This window comes from Miniopterus schreibersii (assembly GCF_964146895.1).
Source record: "Miniopterus schreibersii genome assembly, chromosome: 4".
Taxonomy (NCBI): domain Eukaryota; kingdom Metazoa; phylum Chordata; class Mammalia; order Chiroptera; family Miniopteridae; genus Miniopterus; species Miniopterus schreibersii.
Window position 1 is genome coordinate 32,330,481 of NC_138105.1, and position 21,231 is coordinate 32,351,711.

General features: G+C 36.6%; 1 protein-coding gene across 1 annotated transcript in view; it reads left to right on the forward strand.

Moving 5' to 3' along the window:
• The window catches only part of HSPA4L (heat shock protein family A (Hsp70) member 4 like), a 50,200-nt gene continuing 28,969 nt past the window's right edge, over positions 1 to 21,231 (forward strand). The window contains exons 1-4 of the mRNA XM_081134338.1: positions 1 to 548; positions 11,194 to 11,251; positions 14,204 to 14,344; positions 17,051 to 17,173. Of these exons, the coding sequence (XP_080990464.1) occupies positions 442 to 548; positions 11,194 to 11,251; positions 14,204 to 14,344; positions 17,051 to 17,173 (429 nt within the window). The 5' untranslated portion in view covers positions 1 to 441. The remainder of the gene's footprint in view (positions 549 to 11,193; positions 11,252 to 14,203; positions 14,345 to 17,050; positions 17,174 to 21,231) is intronic.

The window sequence follows — 21,231 nt, forward strand, 5'->3', positions numbered from 1 at the left end:
CCCAGCTCTCCCATCCCGGGTCTGGCTCAGCCGCCTCCATGTTCCAGATCTTTCTCGAACCGTAGCTCCTCGGGAAGCCGTTGCCCGAGCGCTGACGGAAGCGGCCGAAGCGGAGGCTGGCTCAGCCTCGGGCGCAGAGCCGCGGCCCGCGCGCCTCCCCGGCTGCGGAGCGCGCAGACTCAGAGCTCAGTAACCGCCGGTTGGAGGCGGCCGAACCGCAGTGTAGTGACCCAGGCGGCGGCGGCGGCGGCGGCGGCGGCGCGGCGGCCTCTACCTCCGCGGTTGTGCGGCGCGCTGCCCGAGATTTAAAGCGTAGCGACTTCGGGTCACCTCTCCTTTGCTTCTCGTAGGAGTCGCACTCCCAGCAGCAGCAGCTCAGAAGAGGGCCCAGTCCCCGCACAGGAGGCTTCGGCGCCAGCGCCCCGACCATTGGGCGGCGGGATGTCTGTGGTTGGCATTGACCTCGGCTTTCTCAACTGCTACATCGCTGTAGCGAGGAGCGGCGGCATCGAGACCATCGCCAATGAATACAGCGACAGGTGTACCCCGTAAGTGCCGTGCCCTGGTCTAGCCACGGCCCTAACGTTAGGTCCCGCCCGATGGCTCCTCGGGATGCGCGCCAGACCCTGGGATGACAGGTGCAGCCCCGCAGCTGCTATCTCGGGGGCCCGCTGCTCGGCGGGCCCAGGTGGCCGCGGGACTGCCCTCTCCGTAGAGCTGGTTTTGCGGAAAACACCAGGGACTTAACTCCTACAGTTTGCGCATCTCTCCTTTCTGTACCCGCTCCCCCCGCCTCGTTCCCCGGCGGCCCTGCTTTATTTTCCGGCAAGGGGCTGGGGTGGGACCTCCTCGACGCCCCGAACATTGGAGAAAGATCTCGAGTTTCTTCTAGTGGGGCTTTCGGGAAATTCTCGTCTGCGGCCCCCCCCCCCCCCCCCCCAGCGGAGTAAAGAATTCTGCATTCATTCTGCGCTCCGCCTCTGCCCGTCTCTCTCTGCGTGACGGCTTTCTCGCAGAAAAGTAAGAAATGAAAGCTTAGACCGCACAAATCAGAAGAGTTATAGGGTAGCAGTTTTGTTTTTGAGGTGTGCAGGGTTTTGCCCCAGCGTCCTTGAGAATTCCAGGTAAATGGCCGGGTTTCCAGGGGCGTGCTAATGGTGCATTGATAGGAGAGGATCGGGGCCGGGAGTCGTCGGCCTCGGGTGTAGGTGATGTGCGTCCTTGAATGGGAAGTGGTGGAGCTGGAATCTATCCAAAGCGTATTTCTACAGAATGAATTGGAGAGTCGGAGGCAGCTGTCCTGTGTAAACATGATTGAGGAGTGAGTCTGTTGCGAACACTTGATGAAAGACTTCAAAGGAGTGGCAGTATGTCATGGAAACGTGTTCGTACATGTTCCATTGTCTCTCTGGGAAGTTTGTTGGCAAAGAATATAATTAAGGCAGGGATATGAAAAATTGGCTGCTTTTTGTAGGCTCCTGTTACCGGTAATTTTATGAGGAAACCAAGTTTCCATGTCTTACGTTCTATGGAAAAGTAACTAAACATGTTAATTTGACCCTTCAGAATGGTCCTAAATATAAGACTAATCTTAACCAAGATCAGTGTTAATTTAAGCTAAGTCTTTAAATGTTTAAATTACTACAATTTTGTGAATAATTTTTAAATATGTCAAGAGTAGTTTACTTGAAGCAGCCTGCTTTGGTTTCTCTGAAGAATATTCTAGAAGGTTTTATATCACCTTTTCCAGATACGCATTATATTTCTATTGAAATTTTGGATCTTTATATACTTGAATATGAGCATATGTCAGTTAATCTTCATAGTACTGTTAGAGCTCCTTTCTTTATGTTAAAAAAAATGTTTCCATATTCCAGTTGCTGACATCAAGGTAACATGACACAGGTATTTCTAAGATGCAAATATATTATAAAAGGATTCTGTGGAAAAGAGGAAAGAAATGCTGCATTTAGATGGCTTAAGCATCCATACATTTTCACATTTGTTTCATTCTTTAACATACTTGATGTGTAACATGGGGAAGGATACTATGTATAAACCAAGGACAGGTTAATGAAACAAATAATTGTTTAATTTTGGCCTACAATTAAGGGACCAAGGCCAGGTAACTTAACCTATTAATTCTTCAGATTTCACCTTTGTAAAGTTGGAGTGCTTGTACTAGCCTCTCTTCTCATGTCATGCATAAATTGAAGAGAAAGGAAGAAATGAACATGCATAAATTGAAAAAGAAAAAAACTTAATTTTTTCTGAACATTTTCTTACTGAAAATAATTATTACACAAGTAGTACATGCTCATTGTAGAAATACAGGCACATTAAACAGTGAAATTAAAAATTATAATTTTTCCACTCAGAAATAAAACTTGGATGGTTTTTCCTGTGTGTAGTTCAAGAACAGATTATACTTTATATTCTGTTCGGTATCCTCTTTCTGTCTAAAGCAGGGGTGGGGAACCTTTTTTCTGCCAAGGACCATTTGGATATTTATAACATCATTCTGGGACCATACAAAATTATCAACTTAAAAATTAGCCTGTTATATATGGTCAAACATGTAATTAACTCACCCCTAATGTGATAGCTGGAACTGCTTCTCTTTGGTGAGGCCTTGGCAGGGCAAGACCAAATAATTTTGCCAGCCTTATACAGCCAGAGGGCTAGATGTTACCCACCCAATCTAAAACATATTTTTACACTAATTTTAGTGGTTATTTTCTTAATTTAATCCAACCCTTATTGGACATTCAGGTTGTTTATATTTTTTTTCTATAAACAATGTGGCAATAACTATCTTTGTAACTAAATGTTTGACCTTTAATTCCTTCAAATAAATTTCTAGAAGTAGAATTAATGCATGCACATTTGAAAAGCCTTAGATATGTTTGTATTGTTCAATTAAATGTAGATGTGGGGATTGGAATTTCCATTCCAGGCTTAATTATTGCAAAGTAATTAGTTTTACACATGGGAAAAGAAACTGCAGCTAAGGATCTTCATTCAATTTCAGATTAAACCATGTAGTCAACTAAAACATGCTGCCTATGTTGATAATAGTGCTTGCACTGTCATACATATTCACTAATTCTATTAGTTTGGTATTAGTAGCTACCTTTTTCCATAAGAAACCTAAAGCAAAGTTAAGTATCTTGGCCAAGAATTAGTAAACAATAAAACAGATTCAGCTTCAGGCCACTTTGATTCCCGAACCCCAGTGTCCTTCCATTATCTATTTACATAAGGATGGTATATACAGACTAGGTTAATGGGGATGTAACCATCAAAGGGATAAATTACCTGTACAGAGAAGCGTCTTTGCTCTAATATCAACAAACTCATCTATTTTTGGCTAGTTTCTAAGAAATATTATCTTGTTTTGAAATGTTTTAATATGCTTTTAAGTTACTTTAATAACATGTAAAAATTTATTTTTTAAAAAAATTCATAAAAAGCATACATACTGACATAAAATCTATTAGTGTAAATATAAAGGAAAGCAGTGTGGAAGACTACAAACTATTAAAAGTAGATTTTCTTGGAGGTAGAATTAGGAGGAGTGTGCTTTTAATACACAGTCTGTAATCTTTTGAATTCTTATGAATGGACATATTTACAAAAAGGAAAATTGATTTTTTGAATGAAACTATTATTTCAAGATATTTTTGTTAGGTGTATTGTTTTATCTTCAAAATTCTGTGTGATCAGACAATATACAGTTTCCTGATTTTCTGTCTCCATTATTTTCCCCTATTTTTTTACCAGTGCATGCATAATCTGACAATATGGGAAAGTATTATTTATATACTACATCTCAGATATTTGGGATGCCCTCTTCAGTGCATAAAAGTAGAAATCACTTTTATCGGGGTATTATAATTTTTTATACATCAAAAATGCCAAACTCTAGCCCTGGCTGGTGTGCACCAAAAAGGTTGAAGGTTCAGTTCCCAGGCAGGGCACATACCCATGTTGAGGGTTCAATGCCCAGCTGGGATGCCTACAGAGACAACCAATTGATGTTTTTTTCTCTCTGCCTCTCCCTTACTCACTCTCTAACATCAATAAAAAACATGTCCTCAGGTGAGGATTAAAAAAAAAAAAAAAAAAGCCAAACTAAACAGGTTAACAGTGGCTATAGTTGGCCAGGAGGACTTTTTATGGTGATAGCATTTTGAGGGGAAGAGGAGGCTTTTCAGCTTTTTTATTAAATATTCTTTGTACTATATGAATTGCTTTTGTTTGTATGTTTTACTATGAGCTTATGTCCACTTTGATTTAAAATGCTAAAGAAATGACACAAAGTAAATCTCCCACTTTGTCCCTTTCCATCCACCTCCTAGTCTTGAATGTGTATGTTCCTAGTTTTATGTAAGTATGTGAGGATATGTACATAACTGCGATTTTTTCTACTTGTTTCTTAACAAAATAGAATTACATTATACATATTTTGCAATTGCTTTTTTCAAAATATATTGCAGACATCTCAAACTTGTACATATGGCTCTAATTTATCCTTTTAATGGCTGTATAGTATTCCATTGATAGGTACACTAATGTTCATGGAAAATTCAAAATGTTATTTTGCTGTTGACAAACAAAAATTTACTGAACACTTTCACTTTTTTTTTTTCTTTAAGTCATGCCCGAGGATATTTTTTCCGTTGCTTTTCAGAGACAGTGGAAGGGAGAGAGAGTGAGAGAAACATTGCTGTGAGAGAGACTAATCAATTGGTTGCCTTCCACACACATCCTTTCCGTGGCAGGGGACCAAGCCTGCAACTGAGGTACGTGCCCTTGGCTGGAATCAAACCTGGGGCCCTTCAGTCCACAGGCTAACGCTCTAACCATAGAGCCAAACTGACTAGGGCAACACCTTTCACTTAAAAAAAAAAAATCAATTGTGCTGAGATGGGTGGAAGGGCAGATGTCTGTCACACTTTATCATGCCAAAGCTAGGACTATAAAATCTTTTATTATTATTTTTTTTTTGATCCTCACCCAAGGATATGTTTTTATTGGTTTTAGAGATTGGGGCAGTGTGGGGCGGGGAGAGAGAAAGAGAGAGAGAGAGAGAGAAACATTGGTGTGAGAGAAAAACATTGATCAGTTTCCTCCCGTACGTGCTTTGACTGGGGATTGAACCCGCAACCTTTAGGTGTGTAGGATGACACACCAAGCAACTGAGCCACCATTCATCTTTTAGTATATTATCTACAACAAAACAAAATAAACCTCCAGTCATTGCCTTGAATTTGTGGGTGAGAAATTCTAAAAGGTTTCTAGAAGGCAAGGAATGATAAATAGAAATTACATAATATGAGTGTAAGATATTTAAAATGCCATTGGTAGTCTTTTTTGGTATGTGGTCACTACAGTACACATTAATGAGCATAACTGTGTTCTGATAAAACTTTATTTACAAAAATAGGTGGCAAGTGGTAATTTGCAAACCCCTGGTCTAGGATTTTCAATTTATTGTGCACTGTTATTTGTCTTTGAACTGGTGGATTTTAAGTAAGATATCTCTAATCTAATAATCTAATAGTTAAATAATATATCTAATTTAATGTATCTAGTCAGCTTTTAAAACACTGTGTCTACTTATGTAAATGTTTTGATTTGTGTTAATGGTTTCAAGTTAGGAACTAATTTATGAATTATGCTTAAAGCATTTGGAAGTTCTTAAAGAAGTTTTTATTATTTTTATATGTTAAAATGTTTTATACATTGTCCACACTCAAAGATTGGAAAGTTTTTGTTATTACTAAACATAAGGCCTGAAAGAAGCCTTCTTTTTCTGAGAAAGCAAATGGTAACAATAAATCCTTTGAGAACATTTCTTCCCCACCTCCTACTAGGACAACTTTTTTCCCAGATAGTTAAGTTCGGGGAAATAACAAGATTTTTTTTTTACTGCAGAACTTCTCAGATCCCTTAATTTACTTATAGCCACTCCAAAAATGTTTTTCCAAACTTATTTGAGTGTGTAAGGAATTATATTCCACAGAACAATACTTTGAAAATGATGCTGTAGGTCAGTGGTTCTCAACTGGAAGAGATTTGCCCCCCCCCCCCACTCCCTCAACTAGGGCACATCTGACAATATCTGAAGATATTTTTGGTTGTCACACTGGAGGTGGAGAGGAATAAATGCTACTGGCATCCAGCAGGTATTGGCCAGAGATGCTTTTAAATTCTTACAGTGCACAGGATAGCCCCACTCTGCCAACAAAGAATTGTCTTGCCCAAAATATCAATAGTGCCAAGGCTGAGAAACCCTGCTTTTTGGACATGCTGGCAACCGTAGTTGAAACTGGCTGGAGACTGACAAAGAAGCAAACAAATTTAGAGTGCTAACTTCTTAAGGGAGAAGTCTCTTAGTCTGCTGACAGTATGTGTTTTCTCTAACCTAATCATGCTTGGCCATATAAAAATAGGCTGTATAAGAGAGACAGAAAGTTAATCTTAAATTTTAAGGGAAAATATATAACTTTTTTAAAGTAACATACTGTCATTTGATTTTTATGCCCCTCCTCTACTAAGTGACATAGGACATGTAGAAGTTCTGCTTGCTTGTTTAGAGATCTGTGGCATTCTCTAGAATCTGATGACCAATAAATACGGTGGAAACATTAGGTTGAATATTACAGATTTAAGCTGCATTGTAAACACTCCTTTTTTTTTAAGGCATAAAATGGAATTTCTATGTAGTAGTTGAAATAATCCATAAAAGCATAATATAAATGGATTATATGTTATACATTTGGATAAACAATGGAATATCCTTTCCTATAAAACTTTTTCTACTCTAAGGAGAATATCTGATAATTGTAACTGTTTAGCTTTTTCTGTGAAGTGATGTATGTGTGAAGCATATTTCAAAGAATCTAGCACTTAATAAATGATAGTTAAATCAATCTTATTTGGCTCTCATGTTCCAACAGAAGTTAAACTCTTAAGAAATCAACCTAAGAATAAGATTTTCTGTGCTCTCAAGCAATGATAGTCAAGTATTGAAAAATTAAAAGTACTCAGGAGATTATTTTGCTAAGGAGGGAAGCCAGCCAGTGAAAGACAAATACCATATAATCTCACTTATATGTGGAATCTAATGTACAAAATAAGCTGATGAACAAAATTAGAAACAGGCATGGATACATGGAACAGACTGACATCTGTCAGAGGGGAGGGGAGGAAGGGGGCTGGGTGAAAGAAGGTGAAGGGATTAGCCAAAGAACATATATGCAATAACCCATAGACACCACAGTGTGGTGATGGCCATAGGGAGGGTAGGGTAAGGTCAGGGGTGGGGGTGGGGAATGGGGACATCTCTAGTAGTTTAAACAATAAAAATAAAGTTAAAAAAAATAAAAAAGAACAGTATTCAGGAGTGTGTCCAAATAATGGAGTAGACAGAAAGGTTATAAAGTAGATTAAGAGATGGCAAATTCGTATTTCTCTGATGAGTTTTAGGAAGGAGGGTCAGTCATCCATGTGGATTGCCATATTGGGTCTGCAGATACGTAGTCATCCATGTGGATTGCCATATTGGGTCTGCAGATACGTACTCTGGCACAGGCTATGTCGAATCCCACAGTTACTCGAAAGAGATGTGAAGATGTCACCTGAACCACTGATTTCTGCTCTGTCTTTATTTACGTGTTTGCATTGGCTCACAATTACAGAACAGTAACTTCCATTCCCTTCTACATCTGTCCATTTCTTTCAACATTGTAGTTCTAATTATATATCTTGGATGTCTCAGAGGTTCCTCAGTCTTACCATGTCCAAAACAGAACTTGGGATGGTCCCTTCCCAAATGTGTCCCTCTTACAGTGTTTTCTATCTGATTGAATGGCACCACTATTTGTCTACCTTCTTATGCAACCTGAAACCTAGACATTCTTCTTTTTTTTTTTTAATCCTCACCTGAGGATATGTTTTTGCATTCATTTTTCAGAGAGAGTGGAAGGGAAGAAGAAAGGGAGGGAGGGAGGAGGGGGGAGAGAGAGAGAGAGAGAGAGAAACATCCATGTGAGAGGAACACTTCGATTACTTGCCTACTGCACGCACCCCTGACCGGGGTGGGGAATGAACCTGCAACCCAGGTATGTGCCCTTGACCAGGAATGGAACCTGCAACCCTTGGGCTCGAGGTTGATGCTCTAACCGCTGAGCCACACCAGCCAGGGCCCTAGACATTATTCTTGATTGCTGCCTCTATTATCTATTCCAGCACTGTTCAATAAAAATATGTGAGCACATACATAATTTTATTTTTTTAAATAATTTTAAATGTTCTAGTGGCTACATTAAGGAGATAAACTGGTAAAATTAATTTTAATATATTTGATTTAACTCAATATATCTAAAATCTTATTTCAACATGAAATTGGTATTTTTAAGTTAGTGAGATATTTCACAATCCTATTTGAATATTAAATCTTCAAAGTCCAGAATACATTTAACATTTATAAAACGTACATCTCAATTCAGACTAGCCCCATTTCACGTGCTTAATAGCTACATGTGTCTGGTAGCTACCATTTTAGACAGTGAAGATCTAGTCAGTCACTAAGTTTTACCTTTAAATATCTCTAAATTCCTTCTCCTCCTGTCTCAGCTGCCACCATCCTATTATAGATTACTGGTAACTGCTAGCCCTCCTCCCATCAGTTCACACTGTAGTCAAAAAGATCTTCACCAAACTCTCCCCTACTTCCTTCTCATCATTGACTCTTCCTTCAAATCTCGTTACTTCCTCAGATAAGCCTTTCCTGATCTTCCTCCTCTTGATTAATTCCTGCTGTTATCTGTTCTCATACTACTATTTGCACCCTCTTTTGTAGCACCTAGTTTATTTCATTTGTGCGAGTCTGTAGCATTATAAGTTCCAAGAGAACCAAAACCATCTCTTTTCCATCACTGTTATATCTCTAGTAACAGAGTGCCAGACGTACAGTAGGTACTCAGTAAACTTCTGTTGAATTGTCTAAATAAGTTGAACTTCTTGACTTCCCTGAAAATCCATTGTTCCCCAATATAACAGTGTCTTGTTCAACCCTTGATAAGCACTGTTCTAGGACCTTTCCTCTTCAGTTTTATATTATATATAAACATGGAGTGTTCTCTCCATTATTCAAAAGCCTTTAATGAATTCCCATTAGCTAGTGAAATAAATTTCAGATTCATAATCTGTCATTTGATACCCTTATAATCTGGCCCTGATACTATTAAAATGTCCTGTGAAACTAACCAACTTACTTTTCCTAGTCTCCAAATAAGTATTACCCTTAGGAGCCGTCTTTCCATTCATTCAGTAACTACCTTTACTACGTACCAGATAATGGTCTAGGCCAGTTCTGTACAGTAGAGCTTTGTATTCTAATGTATTTCCTGTTCTATGTATATTCTGTTCTGTGTGTACTCACTGGCCACATGTGGCTGTTAAACACTGGAAAGTTGGCTATTGAGCGCTTCAAATGTAACTAATGTTGAAGAACTGAAATTTTTATTTTTTTATGTTTTTATTTTTAAAAAGAAAAGGAGATGGGGGAGAGAGAGAAACATGGATCAGCTGCCTCCTGCATGCCCCTTACTGGGGTTCAAGCCACAACCCGAGCATGTGCCCTGACCAGGAATCAAACTGGAGACTTCTTGGTGTTTGGGATGATGCTTCACCAACTGAGCCACACTAGCCAGGGCTGAAATTTTCCTTTTAATTTAAATTCTACTAACCACATGTGGCTAGTGGCTACCATATTGGTCAATGCAGATCAAGGCAGTGGGCAAACATTATCTACCCTCATGGAGTTCATACCCCAGCATGGTGATACAGTCAGTAAATAAATTATATCAGATGGTGATACATATGGAGAAAAATAAAATTGCATAAACAGTAGGAGATGTATGTGTTGGGGAAGGGTAGGGATGTTATATAAGACAGTAAAGGAGTCTCTGATAAGCTGACATTTGAGCAGAAACATAAGAAGTGAGAGCAGAAGCCATATGGATATATTTAGAAGTGTTCCAGAAAGAGAGAACAGCAGGTACAAAGGCCCTGAGGCAGAAGTGTGCTTTCTCTATTCTAGAAATAGCAAGAGGACCAGTGTTCCTAGGTTGAAGTTGTAGGATAAAACAGCCAAGGACCAGATCCTGAAGGGCTTTATTTTCCTGTTGGGAAACTTAAGCTTTTACTTTGTGAGACAGACACCATTGGAGGGTTTTAAGCAGAGGAGTTTCATGGCCTTAGTCTTTAAGAGGATTACTCTGGGTATCATATTGAGAACAGACATATACCTACATACTAGAAATATCCTTATCAGCAAAACACATATTAAAATGCTTTCTCTTCTTTCAAGTCTTCATTCAGAAATCACCTCTACTACTTTCTTTTCCTAAACCTTATTATCTAGAAGTGATTAGTTTCTCTTTTGCTACTATCATTTGTAATCTTATTCTGATTTTTTCAGCAGACCATAAATTATCCAGAGAGAGTGATTGTAGCTAGTACACACACAGTGCCTGCAACTATTTGTTGATTAAATGAATAGTTACCTGTAGTTAAAACGGAAATAATGGAAATACTTTCTTGAATCATTACATGAAATGGTATTTTGATGATAATGTTACCCTATACTTGCTTTTATAAGCAGAATTACATATAAATGCAGCAATAAAAACAGCAGTTGTATTGTTCAAAGCATTTATCTATATTCACTCATGTAATCCTCACAACCCTATGAGTAGATGTTACCATTACTATCTTCCAGGGGGAAAATGAGGAAATAATGGTTAGGTAATTTCCACAAGGTTATTTAGTTGCCGTGTGGTAGAGCCAGGATTTAGATCCAAGCAGCCTGTCCTTACTGAATACAGTTAATTTTATTAGTAGGTCATAGACCAATAGAATTTGAAAAACAATTTTGGGGACCAACATAGTATTGCTACCAATAGCACATTTAAAAAAATTATAACATTTACTCTTACCTACTATCACATTTCTTATGAAAGTTTAAAAATATGTAAAATTCTAATTTTAGATAACCTCTTTTAAAAATAGTACATGATTATATTAATCCTTTTAATTTATTTTTATATAAGGTAAAGCAGAATAATAGTACAGTGATATAAAAACACCATGGGAATAAACTTTGTGTTTTTCCCCTTTTAGGGCCTGTATATCTTTGGGATCGAGAACTCGAGCCATTGGAAATGCAGCTAAGAGCCAGGTAAATTGTTAATGTAGATGTTTTGATTTATAAGAAAAATTAACTGAGTCTTGGTAACTAAGCTCTCATTTTATGTAATTAAGAGTGAAAAAAAGAGAGCAGAGAAAATATGATAGATCCTAAATCTTTGTATTTTATTAGATATATTTTGCTTTGGTTTGTAAAATATTTCTTAAATATTTTAAAATTTGATTTGTTAAAAATGTTTAGTTGTGGAGTTAGGGTGTGCTATCATATGGCATCAGTTTTTTTCTCAGTAGGGTCACTTTCTATAGGATATCCTATCTCGAATATATACTTCAACAACAAGTGAGTAATGTCTTAGTAAAAGAAGGTGGAAAGAATGGTGGAATTAATTTCCAGAGTACCCAATATGGCTACCAGTACTTTACATGGAATCTGTCTAAGTCTTCTTATTTCTAGGCTTCTGAAATACTTATGCTAGCACATTCACTTTTAATGTACCAGGCTATAGGTTCATTGTCCATGGACTTTGCTTATTGCCCTGAACCAAAAGCCCTTAACAATTACTTTTTAAATTTTAATATATACTTGGGTCTTTTCTTCATTATAAGATAACTTTGTTTAGTGGGACTTTTAAAAAAAAAATCTTTATTGATTCAGAGAGAGAGGAAGGAAAAGAGATAGATAGAAACATCAATGATGGGAGAGTCATTGATCGGCTGCCTCCTGCATGCCCCCTACTAGGGGTTGAGCCCACAACCCGGGCAAGTGCCCTGACCGGGAATCGAACTGAGATCTCCTAGATCATAGGTTGATGCTCAACGGCTAAGCCATGCTGGCCGGGCTAATGGGGCTTTCTTCTCCATGACTTTGTAGGAATAATTGGCTCATTTATCCCAAAATTTTTGCTTATAATTTTTATCAAAGTTGTCTTATAATTGGTCTATATATGAATATGTATCTCCTACTTTCATTTGTACATAAACAGATATTGAGTTGGTGCCAAAATAACCCCTTCATTAAAGTTTACATTTCCTATTCTGTGATCTTCTAAGTGTATCATAGATATCATAGTCTCTGAAGAAAGCAAACTATTAAGTTATTTCTCCTGAAGAGCTAAAGACAAACATGGTAATTTAGCATTCCTGCAGTTTTCATCTCATAATTGAAGATCAACATCTATTTGGCTTTTAATGTTCACTAAGAGGGCAACAGATGGATCTCCATAATATTCTATAGTTTGAACTACATGTTCTAGTTATAAAAAAAAATTACTTTGCTAAAACACAAGCCATTTACAAATAAACACTTTAACTTAGCACCATGCTACATGGAAGGAGTTTTAATTTGCTAGCCTAGGAACAATTCTTAGCAATGGAAGAAACATAGTAGTACATGAGAAATTTCACAATAAATTAGGTATTAAGAGGAAAAGAAAAATTGGAAAATAAAAAACATTTTTAAAAAATATATTTTTAGCCTGGCTGGGCGTGGCTCAGCGGTTGAGCGTTGACCTAGGATCCGGGCAATCGGGATTCAATTCCTGGTCAGGGCACATGCCCGGTTTGCGGGCTCCATCCCCAGTCGGAGGCAGCCACTCAATGACTCTCTGATCATTGATGTTTCTCTCTCCCTCTCCTTTCTTCCCTCTTTGAAATCAATAAAGACATATTTTATATATATATATATATAAATTTTTTTTTTTTTTTTTCAGAGAGGGAAGAAAGGAGAGAGAGAGAGAGAGAGAGAGAGAGAGAGAGAGAGAAAGAGAAAGAGAAAGAGAGAGAGAGAGAGAAGCATCGATGATGAGAGTCATTGAGTGGCTGCCTCTTGCACTCCCCTCCTGGGGATGGAGCCTGCAACCCGGGCATGTGCCATGATGGGGAATCAAACCAAGATCTCCTGGATCATAGGTTGATGCTCAACCACTTAGCCACACCAGCTGGGCAATAAAAAACATTTTAAATAACAAAAATGAAAGTGGAAACAAATAAGAGAATCAAAGATACTAATTTACTGGAGCAGCGGTTTTCACTCATGGCACACACAAACCAATTACTAAAATTCTGCTGCACACCAAAAGATATACTTTTTTTTGCCAATGACAAAAAAAATAGGTATACTTTCGATTGATTTACAAAAATAATAATAGTAATTACCTACCCTTTTTGCTTCAAAGTGACTTTTTTTTAAAAATATATCTTTATTGATTTCAGAGAGAGTAAGGGAGAGAGAGATAGGACATCAGTGATGAGAGAGTCATTGATCAGCTGCCTCCTGCACACACCCCCTGCTGGGGATCGAGCCTGAAACCCGGGCATGTGCCCTGACCAGGAATCCAACCGAGATCTCCTGGATTCTAGGTCGATGCTCAATTCGCTGAGCCATGCCCGGAGGGCCAAAGTGACTTTTTTAAAAATTAGGTGCCTGTACTTGTATATAAGGATTTCTGGTACCAAGAATTAGTCAGACACAACCTTATTATGCAACATGACCAATAAGATGCAACTCTATTATATCACCTATATATTTATGGTTCAAGACAGGGCATTTACACCAGATGGCTATTGTTGTGTTGGCTGTTGTCATTTTTTATTTGACAATCTAAGGGAAAAGAGGTCAGTGCTCCTGACTAAATAATCAGGTATTGCATGTTTTAAAAATTGTTGTGGCACACTGCTTGAAAATCACTATACTAGAGCAGAGGTTTTGAGGAAAACCAGACAGTAGTTGTAAGTTTTCTTTTTTGAAGACATTAATTTTGTATCTAACTTTCCTAGGAAAGGAGGAGAATTTCGGGGGGGCAATAGTTAACATGTATATGTTCTCATTCTATAATTTTACTATTAGTAGGAAACCAGAAAAATGACAATGTGTGTAATTCTGAACTTGGATGTGTAGGATAAAGAGGCTTAGTGGTTCTCAAGTATTAGCATAGTGTTTATTTTGCATTCATTAAGTAATTGATAAAATGTTTACTGCCAACAGATAGTCACAAATGTAAGAAATACAATTCATGGCTTCAAAAAGCTTCATGGACGATCATTTGATGATCCTATTGTGCAAACTGAAAGGGTCAGGCTTCCCTATGAGCTGCAGAAGATGCCTAATGGAAGTGCAGGAATTAAGGTAAGCTTTATACTCCCAGAATGCAAACATATATTTAAAGAAACCAAATACCATGATATTGCCTACTTGTAATTTTTTTTCTTCTGGAAGTAGTACATACATGGCAAGATACAGGCAGTTTTTTAATAAGCTTTAATGAGTGCAAAAGTTTATAATTTAGATAATCTTTTTAATCCAAACAACACTTTTATTATCAATGAACAATGATTATTATTGGGAGAACTTTTAGATGTGAACTGTTTTTAAGGGATAAAGGCAGAGGCAGCATATGTGACTTAGAAAAATAGGCCCCAAAAGTATTTTAATTGCCGTATGAGTTTTCTCTAATGTAGAAGACTCTTATAACAGAAGTATTAAAGCAAACTCTGCTTCCAAGTAAGAGATGGAGTCTGGATTTTTAATTCTATGTCCTGAGGCAGTAAGTTACATAATTAACAAAAACATGTTTTTGTTGATTTTTCAAAAGCTAGCAGAATACCTCGTTTTTACATAGTGTTACCATATGACCCAGCAATTCCACTCTTAGGTATATACACAAGACATTTGAACCATGTGTGCACACAAGAACTCGTACACAAATGTTCATAGTAGTACTATTCATTATAGCCCCAAAGTAGAAACAACTCAAGTGTCCATCAACTGATGAGTGGATAAACCTATGTTTAACCTATACAATGGAATATTATTTGGCCATAAAAAAGGAGTGAAGTACCAATACGTACTACAACATGGATGAACCTTAACATGCTATGTGAAAGAAGCCAGATACAAAAGACCATGTATTGTATGATTCCATTTATATGGGTGTCCATAATCAGGCAAATCAATAGACACAGAAAGTGTATAAGTGGTTTCTAGGTATAAAGAGGAAGGGGGAATGGTGAATGGGGAGTAACTGGGAATAGGTATGGGACTTCTTTTAGGGTGATGAAAATGTACTACAGTTAGTGGTGATCAGTGCAAAACTTTGTGAACATACTAAAAACCCCTGTACTTTAAACACCACAAGTATAAACTTTATGCTATATAAATTATATCTCAAAACTATTTTAATACCTAATTTTAAACTTTATATATATGTTTTAAGGCTATGCACAAATTTGCAATTTTAGAAGAAGGTTCTGTGTACAGAGTGGATGATGACTTATAATAAGACATGAGGCTGTTTAAATAATTTAAAGAAGACACCATGAGAGGTTAAAGACAAGGAGATACATAGTGAAGCCATACTTTAAGTGAAATTTGTGGGTCAAGGGTTGCTGACTAGGAAGCTGGATGGATTGTGATAGCAATAGATGAGACAGAGAATAATATTCAGATATTTCTGGTTAATATGTCCTGTGAAGCAGTTTTATTTGAAACAACTTAAATTCTTTTGCTTTTATTCTTTAAAAAGAAAAATTAAAAATCATGCTTTATAAGTAGTTTGAGAAAAACAGATTAAGATTTTTTTACGAAAGGCCAAACCTAATTTTTAAGTGATATCATTTTTATGCAATCATAGTGAATGCATGTAAGGGGCTTTGAAAACATCAATCAGTCCTGTGTTGAACTAAATTTCTTCACCTTTTGAAGATTGAAGATCTTTAGAATTCTACTCCTTAAGCATTTTATCTATTTTTTGGATAACTTTTATGTTTATTTCATATAAGTTTATATTCTTATACAAACGAATACTGTATTGTTATGCCTCCTATAATCAGACCAACACCGTGGTATTTGATTCATTTTCCTGATTTTGATAATTGCCACATTTATTAATTTCATATAATACTTGTGTTGAACTTGCTTTTAAATTGATTACATGGATTTCAATTTTAGCTGTTTCAAAGTAAATTTTATATCATTATATACACATATTTTTTACACATACATACATTGTGCTGCTTGAGAGAAGTTCTTTAAAACTCTTCCAGAGTTTTGTGTTATAGAATAAACTTACTCCACTGGAGATACAGAGGTAAAAGACATTTCCTTTTCCTCAGTAAATTAAATGTAGTCATTATATGGGTTCTAAGGTAACATTGTATTGCTTATAAATTTTGTGGTTGTCATTATAAAAGGATTTGATTACTTGAATAAGTACAGGTCCTCCATTATTTCTTGGTCGAGAAGCACTTTCAAGTTTTATTATATATGATTAAATGCAACCTAGTCTTAAACCTGTGTATAAAATGAAGTGATTATTTGGTCAAAAAATAATAATTTTTAAGTGTAGTATATACAACTCTAATGTTTAATTCATAATTCTCTTCACAAACCTTGGAGTAATACATGTTTGTTTGTTTTAAAATGAGAAAATTTTCCTTTTTCCCCTTGATGTTCTCACTTTCTTTTCCCAAAACTGAATGACTAAAGCTTTCATTTTAAACCCAGGAAGAGTTATAACTTTCAAAAGAAAGATTATTTTATCTTTTTCTTCTTTGTTGTTAGTTAGGAAATTGATAAAAATCGCTTTTGTGGGAGGTGAGGATCTGGAGCAGGTAAAGATACTTGAAAATTTGGTTGCAACAATATGTGTTAGGCACTGAAACTTCAGAACTAAGAGGTTATAATACTAGAATGATCTTTTTGGAATATAACTTCCTTGAGCAGGGACTTTTCCTTTTTCACTGTTGTATATCCAGCATGTTATAGAGTAGATTTTCACAGAATATTTGTTGGATGAATAAATGACTCAGTAAAAATCTCAACTTTTGGTTTTAGGTGCGGTACCTAGAAGAAGAGAGACCTTTTGCTATTGAGCAAGTTACTGGAATGCTTTTGGCTAAGCTTAAAGAGACTTCAGAAAATGCTTTGAAGAAGCCAGTGGCTGACTGTGTGATTTCAGTAAGTTTTACTTCAGTAATGAATCTCTTGAATCATATTTTCCAGTGTACTGTAGTCCGCCCTTATCCACTGGGGTTAAGTTCCAAGAAGCTCAGTGGATGCTTTAAACCATGATAGTACCAGACCTTGTAGTATCGAACCCTGTATCTATACTTTGTTTTGCCATATACGTAAATACCTTTTCACTTAAAGAAAGGAAGCACTTAACAGCTTCTCTTTGGTATATTCGAATTGCCAGCATCACTACTCTTGTACTTTGGGGCCATTATTAAGTAAAATAAGGTTGACTTTAACACAAGTACTGTGATACCACAACAGTCGATATGATACCTGAGATGGCCACTAAGTGGCCCATGGGTGGATACTTTATACAGCATAGATACTTGGGACAAAGTATGATTCACCCAGGCAGGACAGAGCAAGATAATATGAGATTTCATCACACTACTTAGAACTTATGAGTTATTTATTTCTGGAATTATCCAGTTAGTATTTTCAGACCTTGGTTGACCATGGGTAATTGAAACTGTAGAATGCAAAACCACGGATAAAGGAGGCCTACTGTATTAATGTTATATTAAAATGTTTTTCTTCCTTTTCTTTACTTGTTCTGACCTTATCCAGTAAATAACCTAAATCCATTTTTACTTTTACCTTAAAAAGAAAGTACTGCCCAGCTGGTGTGGCGTAGTGGTTGAGCATCTATCTACCCATGAACCAGGAGGTCGAAGCTTGATTTCCGGTCAGGGCACATGCCCAGGTTGCGGACCCGATCCTCAGTAGGGGGTGTGCAGGAGGCAGCCGATCAGTGATTCTCGTCATTGATGTTTTTGTCTCTTTCCCTCTCCCTTCCTCTCTCTGAAATAAATAAAAACACATTTAAAAAAAAAAAAAAAGAGCAACATATGTTGCAGCAATAAAAAAATAAAATACAAAGAAACTACCTTACTTATTAAAGTTCAGGATTGAGTTTCCCAAAAGTCAAATGTGATAATCAGTGAATCTTAAAAAAACTAATGTATGTGATTAGTGATTGCTCGGTCACTTATCCCTAAGAATCTTTCCAGGGAGCACTGAACTTTCCACCTCTAGAGACTTTAACATTGTATGGAGAATGCTGAAAATTCCCACATAGGTCTTTGAGATTGTGTTTATTTTGTATCGGAAAGAAAAGAGCTTCTTTAAAAAAAAAAAAAAAAAGTAAATTGGATGGACCTGGAGAATATTATACTAACTGAAATAAGCCAGGCAGAGAAAGACTACTATCACATGATCTCACTTATATGTGGAATCTAAAGAACAAAATAAACTGATGAACAAAATAGATCTAGAGACATAGAAGCATGGAACAGACTGACAAATCTCAGATGGAAGTTAGGGGTAGGTGGGTGGGTGGGAAGAGATTTATATGCATAAATACATAACCCATGGACACAGACACAATTGTGTGGTGAAGGCCTGGGGCAGGGGTTGGGGGCAGGGTAGAAGAGGTCATTGGGGAAAAAGGAGACATCTGTAATACTTTCAACAATAAAGGTAAGTTAAAAAAATTATAAATTGGATATATTTAACATGTATACTTTCAGAAGTTTTGACATATGCTTACACCCACAAAACCATCATCACTATGAATGTAATAAACATATTCATCACCACCCAAAATTCCCTTGTGCCTTTTTTTTATTAATTTAAAAAAATATGTCTTTATTGATTTCAGAGAGAGGAAAAGAGAGGAAGAGAGAGAGAGAGAAACATCAATGATGAGAATCATTGATCGGCTGCTTCCTGCATGCCCCCTACTGGGGATCGAGCCCGAAACCCAGGCATGTGCCCTGACCAGGAATCAAAACCCTATCTCCTGGATCATAGGTTGATGCTCAGCCACTGAGCTGCGCTGGCTGGGCCCCTTGTGCCTATTTAAAAATAAAAATTGTTGGTTATATAAGGTATATAACATGATGCTTTGATATACATGTACATAGTGAAATGATTAGTGCAGTCAAGTTAATGACCATATCCATCTCCTCATATAGTTACCTTTTTTTTTTCTAATTTATTTTTTGTCATGAGAGCACCTGATACAGTCTTACAAAATTTCCAGGATACATTATTATTAACTATAGACTTCATGCTATACATTAGGTTTCTAGAATTTATTCATCCTATATAACTTTATACTCTTTGGCCAATATTTCCCCATTTCCCCACCTCCCTGCCCCTGGTAACCACCATTCTACTCTCTATTCTATGAATTCAGCTTTTGTAGATTCTACATATAAGTGATATTATGCAGTATTTTTCAGTAAGAAAAGGTATTTCTTTAAGGATTCTTAACAAAATTATTTACCCTATCTTATCTCTTGAGATCCCATTATATATTAACAACTAGTTCTTAAGTTATATATTGTCACCTAAACATGAATATATTTCTAATACTATTAAACCTGACTATGTAAATTCAAGAGTCTTATGTTATCAAAAAATACAATCAAATATGAACACTGAATTTAGTAATTAGGTTTTTTATAGGTATTTGGAACTTTTAAGTGGGAGAGAAATATTAGAGCTTAATATTTTGTTTTCCAGCCATTTGGTAATAGTATCTAATAGTTTACCATTGGCCGGGCACTATCATAGACATTTAATATATATTGACCTATTGATCCTCCAAATCACTCTACGAGATAGGATATTATTGACCCCAATTTTAGAGATTAAAAAACTGAGGCACAGAGAAAATTGCATAACTTGTCCCAAATCAACACAGCTAATAAGTGGTAAAGCCCTAACTCAAACCCTGATAGTTCATTCCCAGGTCTGTGCTCATAACTCTCCCATCATTCTGCCACTTGAAAATATATGTCAGCCCTGGCCCATTTGGCTCAGTAGTTAGAGCATTGGCCCACGGACCGAAGGGTCCTAGGTTCAATTCCAGCCAAGGGCATATAACCTCAGTTGCAGGCTTGATCCCCAGCCCTGGTCAGGGTGTGTGCGGGAGGCAATCATTTGATGAGTTTCTCTCATGTCGATGTTTTTCTCTCTCTTTCTCTCTCCTTTCCACTCTCTGAAAAGCAACGGAAAAAAATCCTGGGTTGAGGATTAAAAAAAGAAAAGAAAAAATATATGTCAGAGTGGTGCAAATACTAAAATCTTTCTTAAATTCAAATCTATCCCTATATATTTATACTTGGTTTTACTTTCATGTCAGAAATTAGTGCCAAAATAGAGCATTATGAACTTCTTGGCCAGTATTAACTTTGTAGTTAGTGCTATACAGGGGAAAGTATTTTCTCTGTTTTATGCAGTACTATATTCCTAGTGGCTACAAAAGTACCTGATACATAAGTGCTTAATGAATATTAAACAAACTATATAATTTAATTTTTGTCAGAGGATAATACCAAAATCAGGATTAAACAAGCTTATCAAAATTCAAGTTCTTTTCCGGTTTTTAATATCTATTCAATGAAATTTCTAAATTAAAAAAACAGTAAAATTGGAGGAGTCTGGTTACCTAAAACTTAAAATTGGAAGAGCCCTAAGTGATTTTGTACATGAATGTATTTAATTAGCTTTTTTAGAAACCTGTTTGTAGTCCAAATCATAGTGCTGCTTATTTTGATAAAACCAAGTATATGTAAATCTTAATTGTAAATTTAAGCCTGAGCTTTATTTTTTAATAGGAATTTATTTAATGTTTTTTGGTGATCTTAAAAGAAACATGCTCATCATAAGTCCCCTGCAATCTCATTCCCCCCTGCCTTTGAAATACAACATTTGCATTTATATTCTTCTGGTAGCATATATACACAAAAAGAAAATCACGTTATACATGCTTTTTTCCCCAAAAGTATTAAAGATGCTATTCTGTGACAATTCATATCTACATGATTCTTTCTAACAGCTATTAACAGCTACATAGGATTTCATTATATGGATAAACCATAATATACTTAATCTCATTTTAATAGACTCTCTGGTTTTTAATTTTTCATTATTAAAGATGAAGAGATATGTTTTTCATAGGCCAGACCAACATAAGAAGGATTTAGACTAAC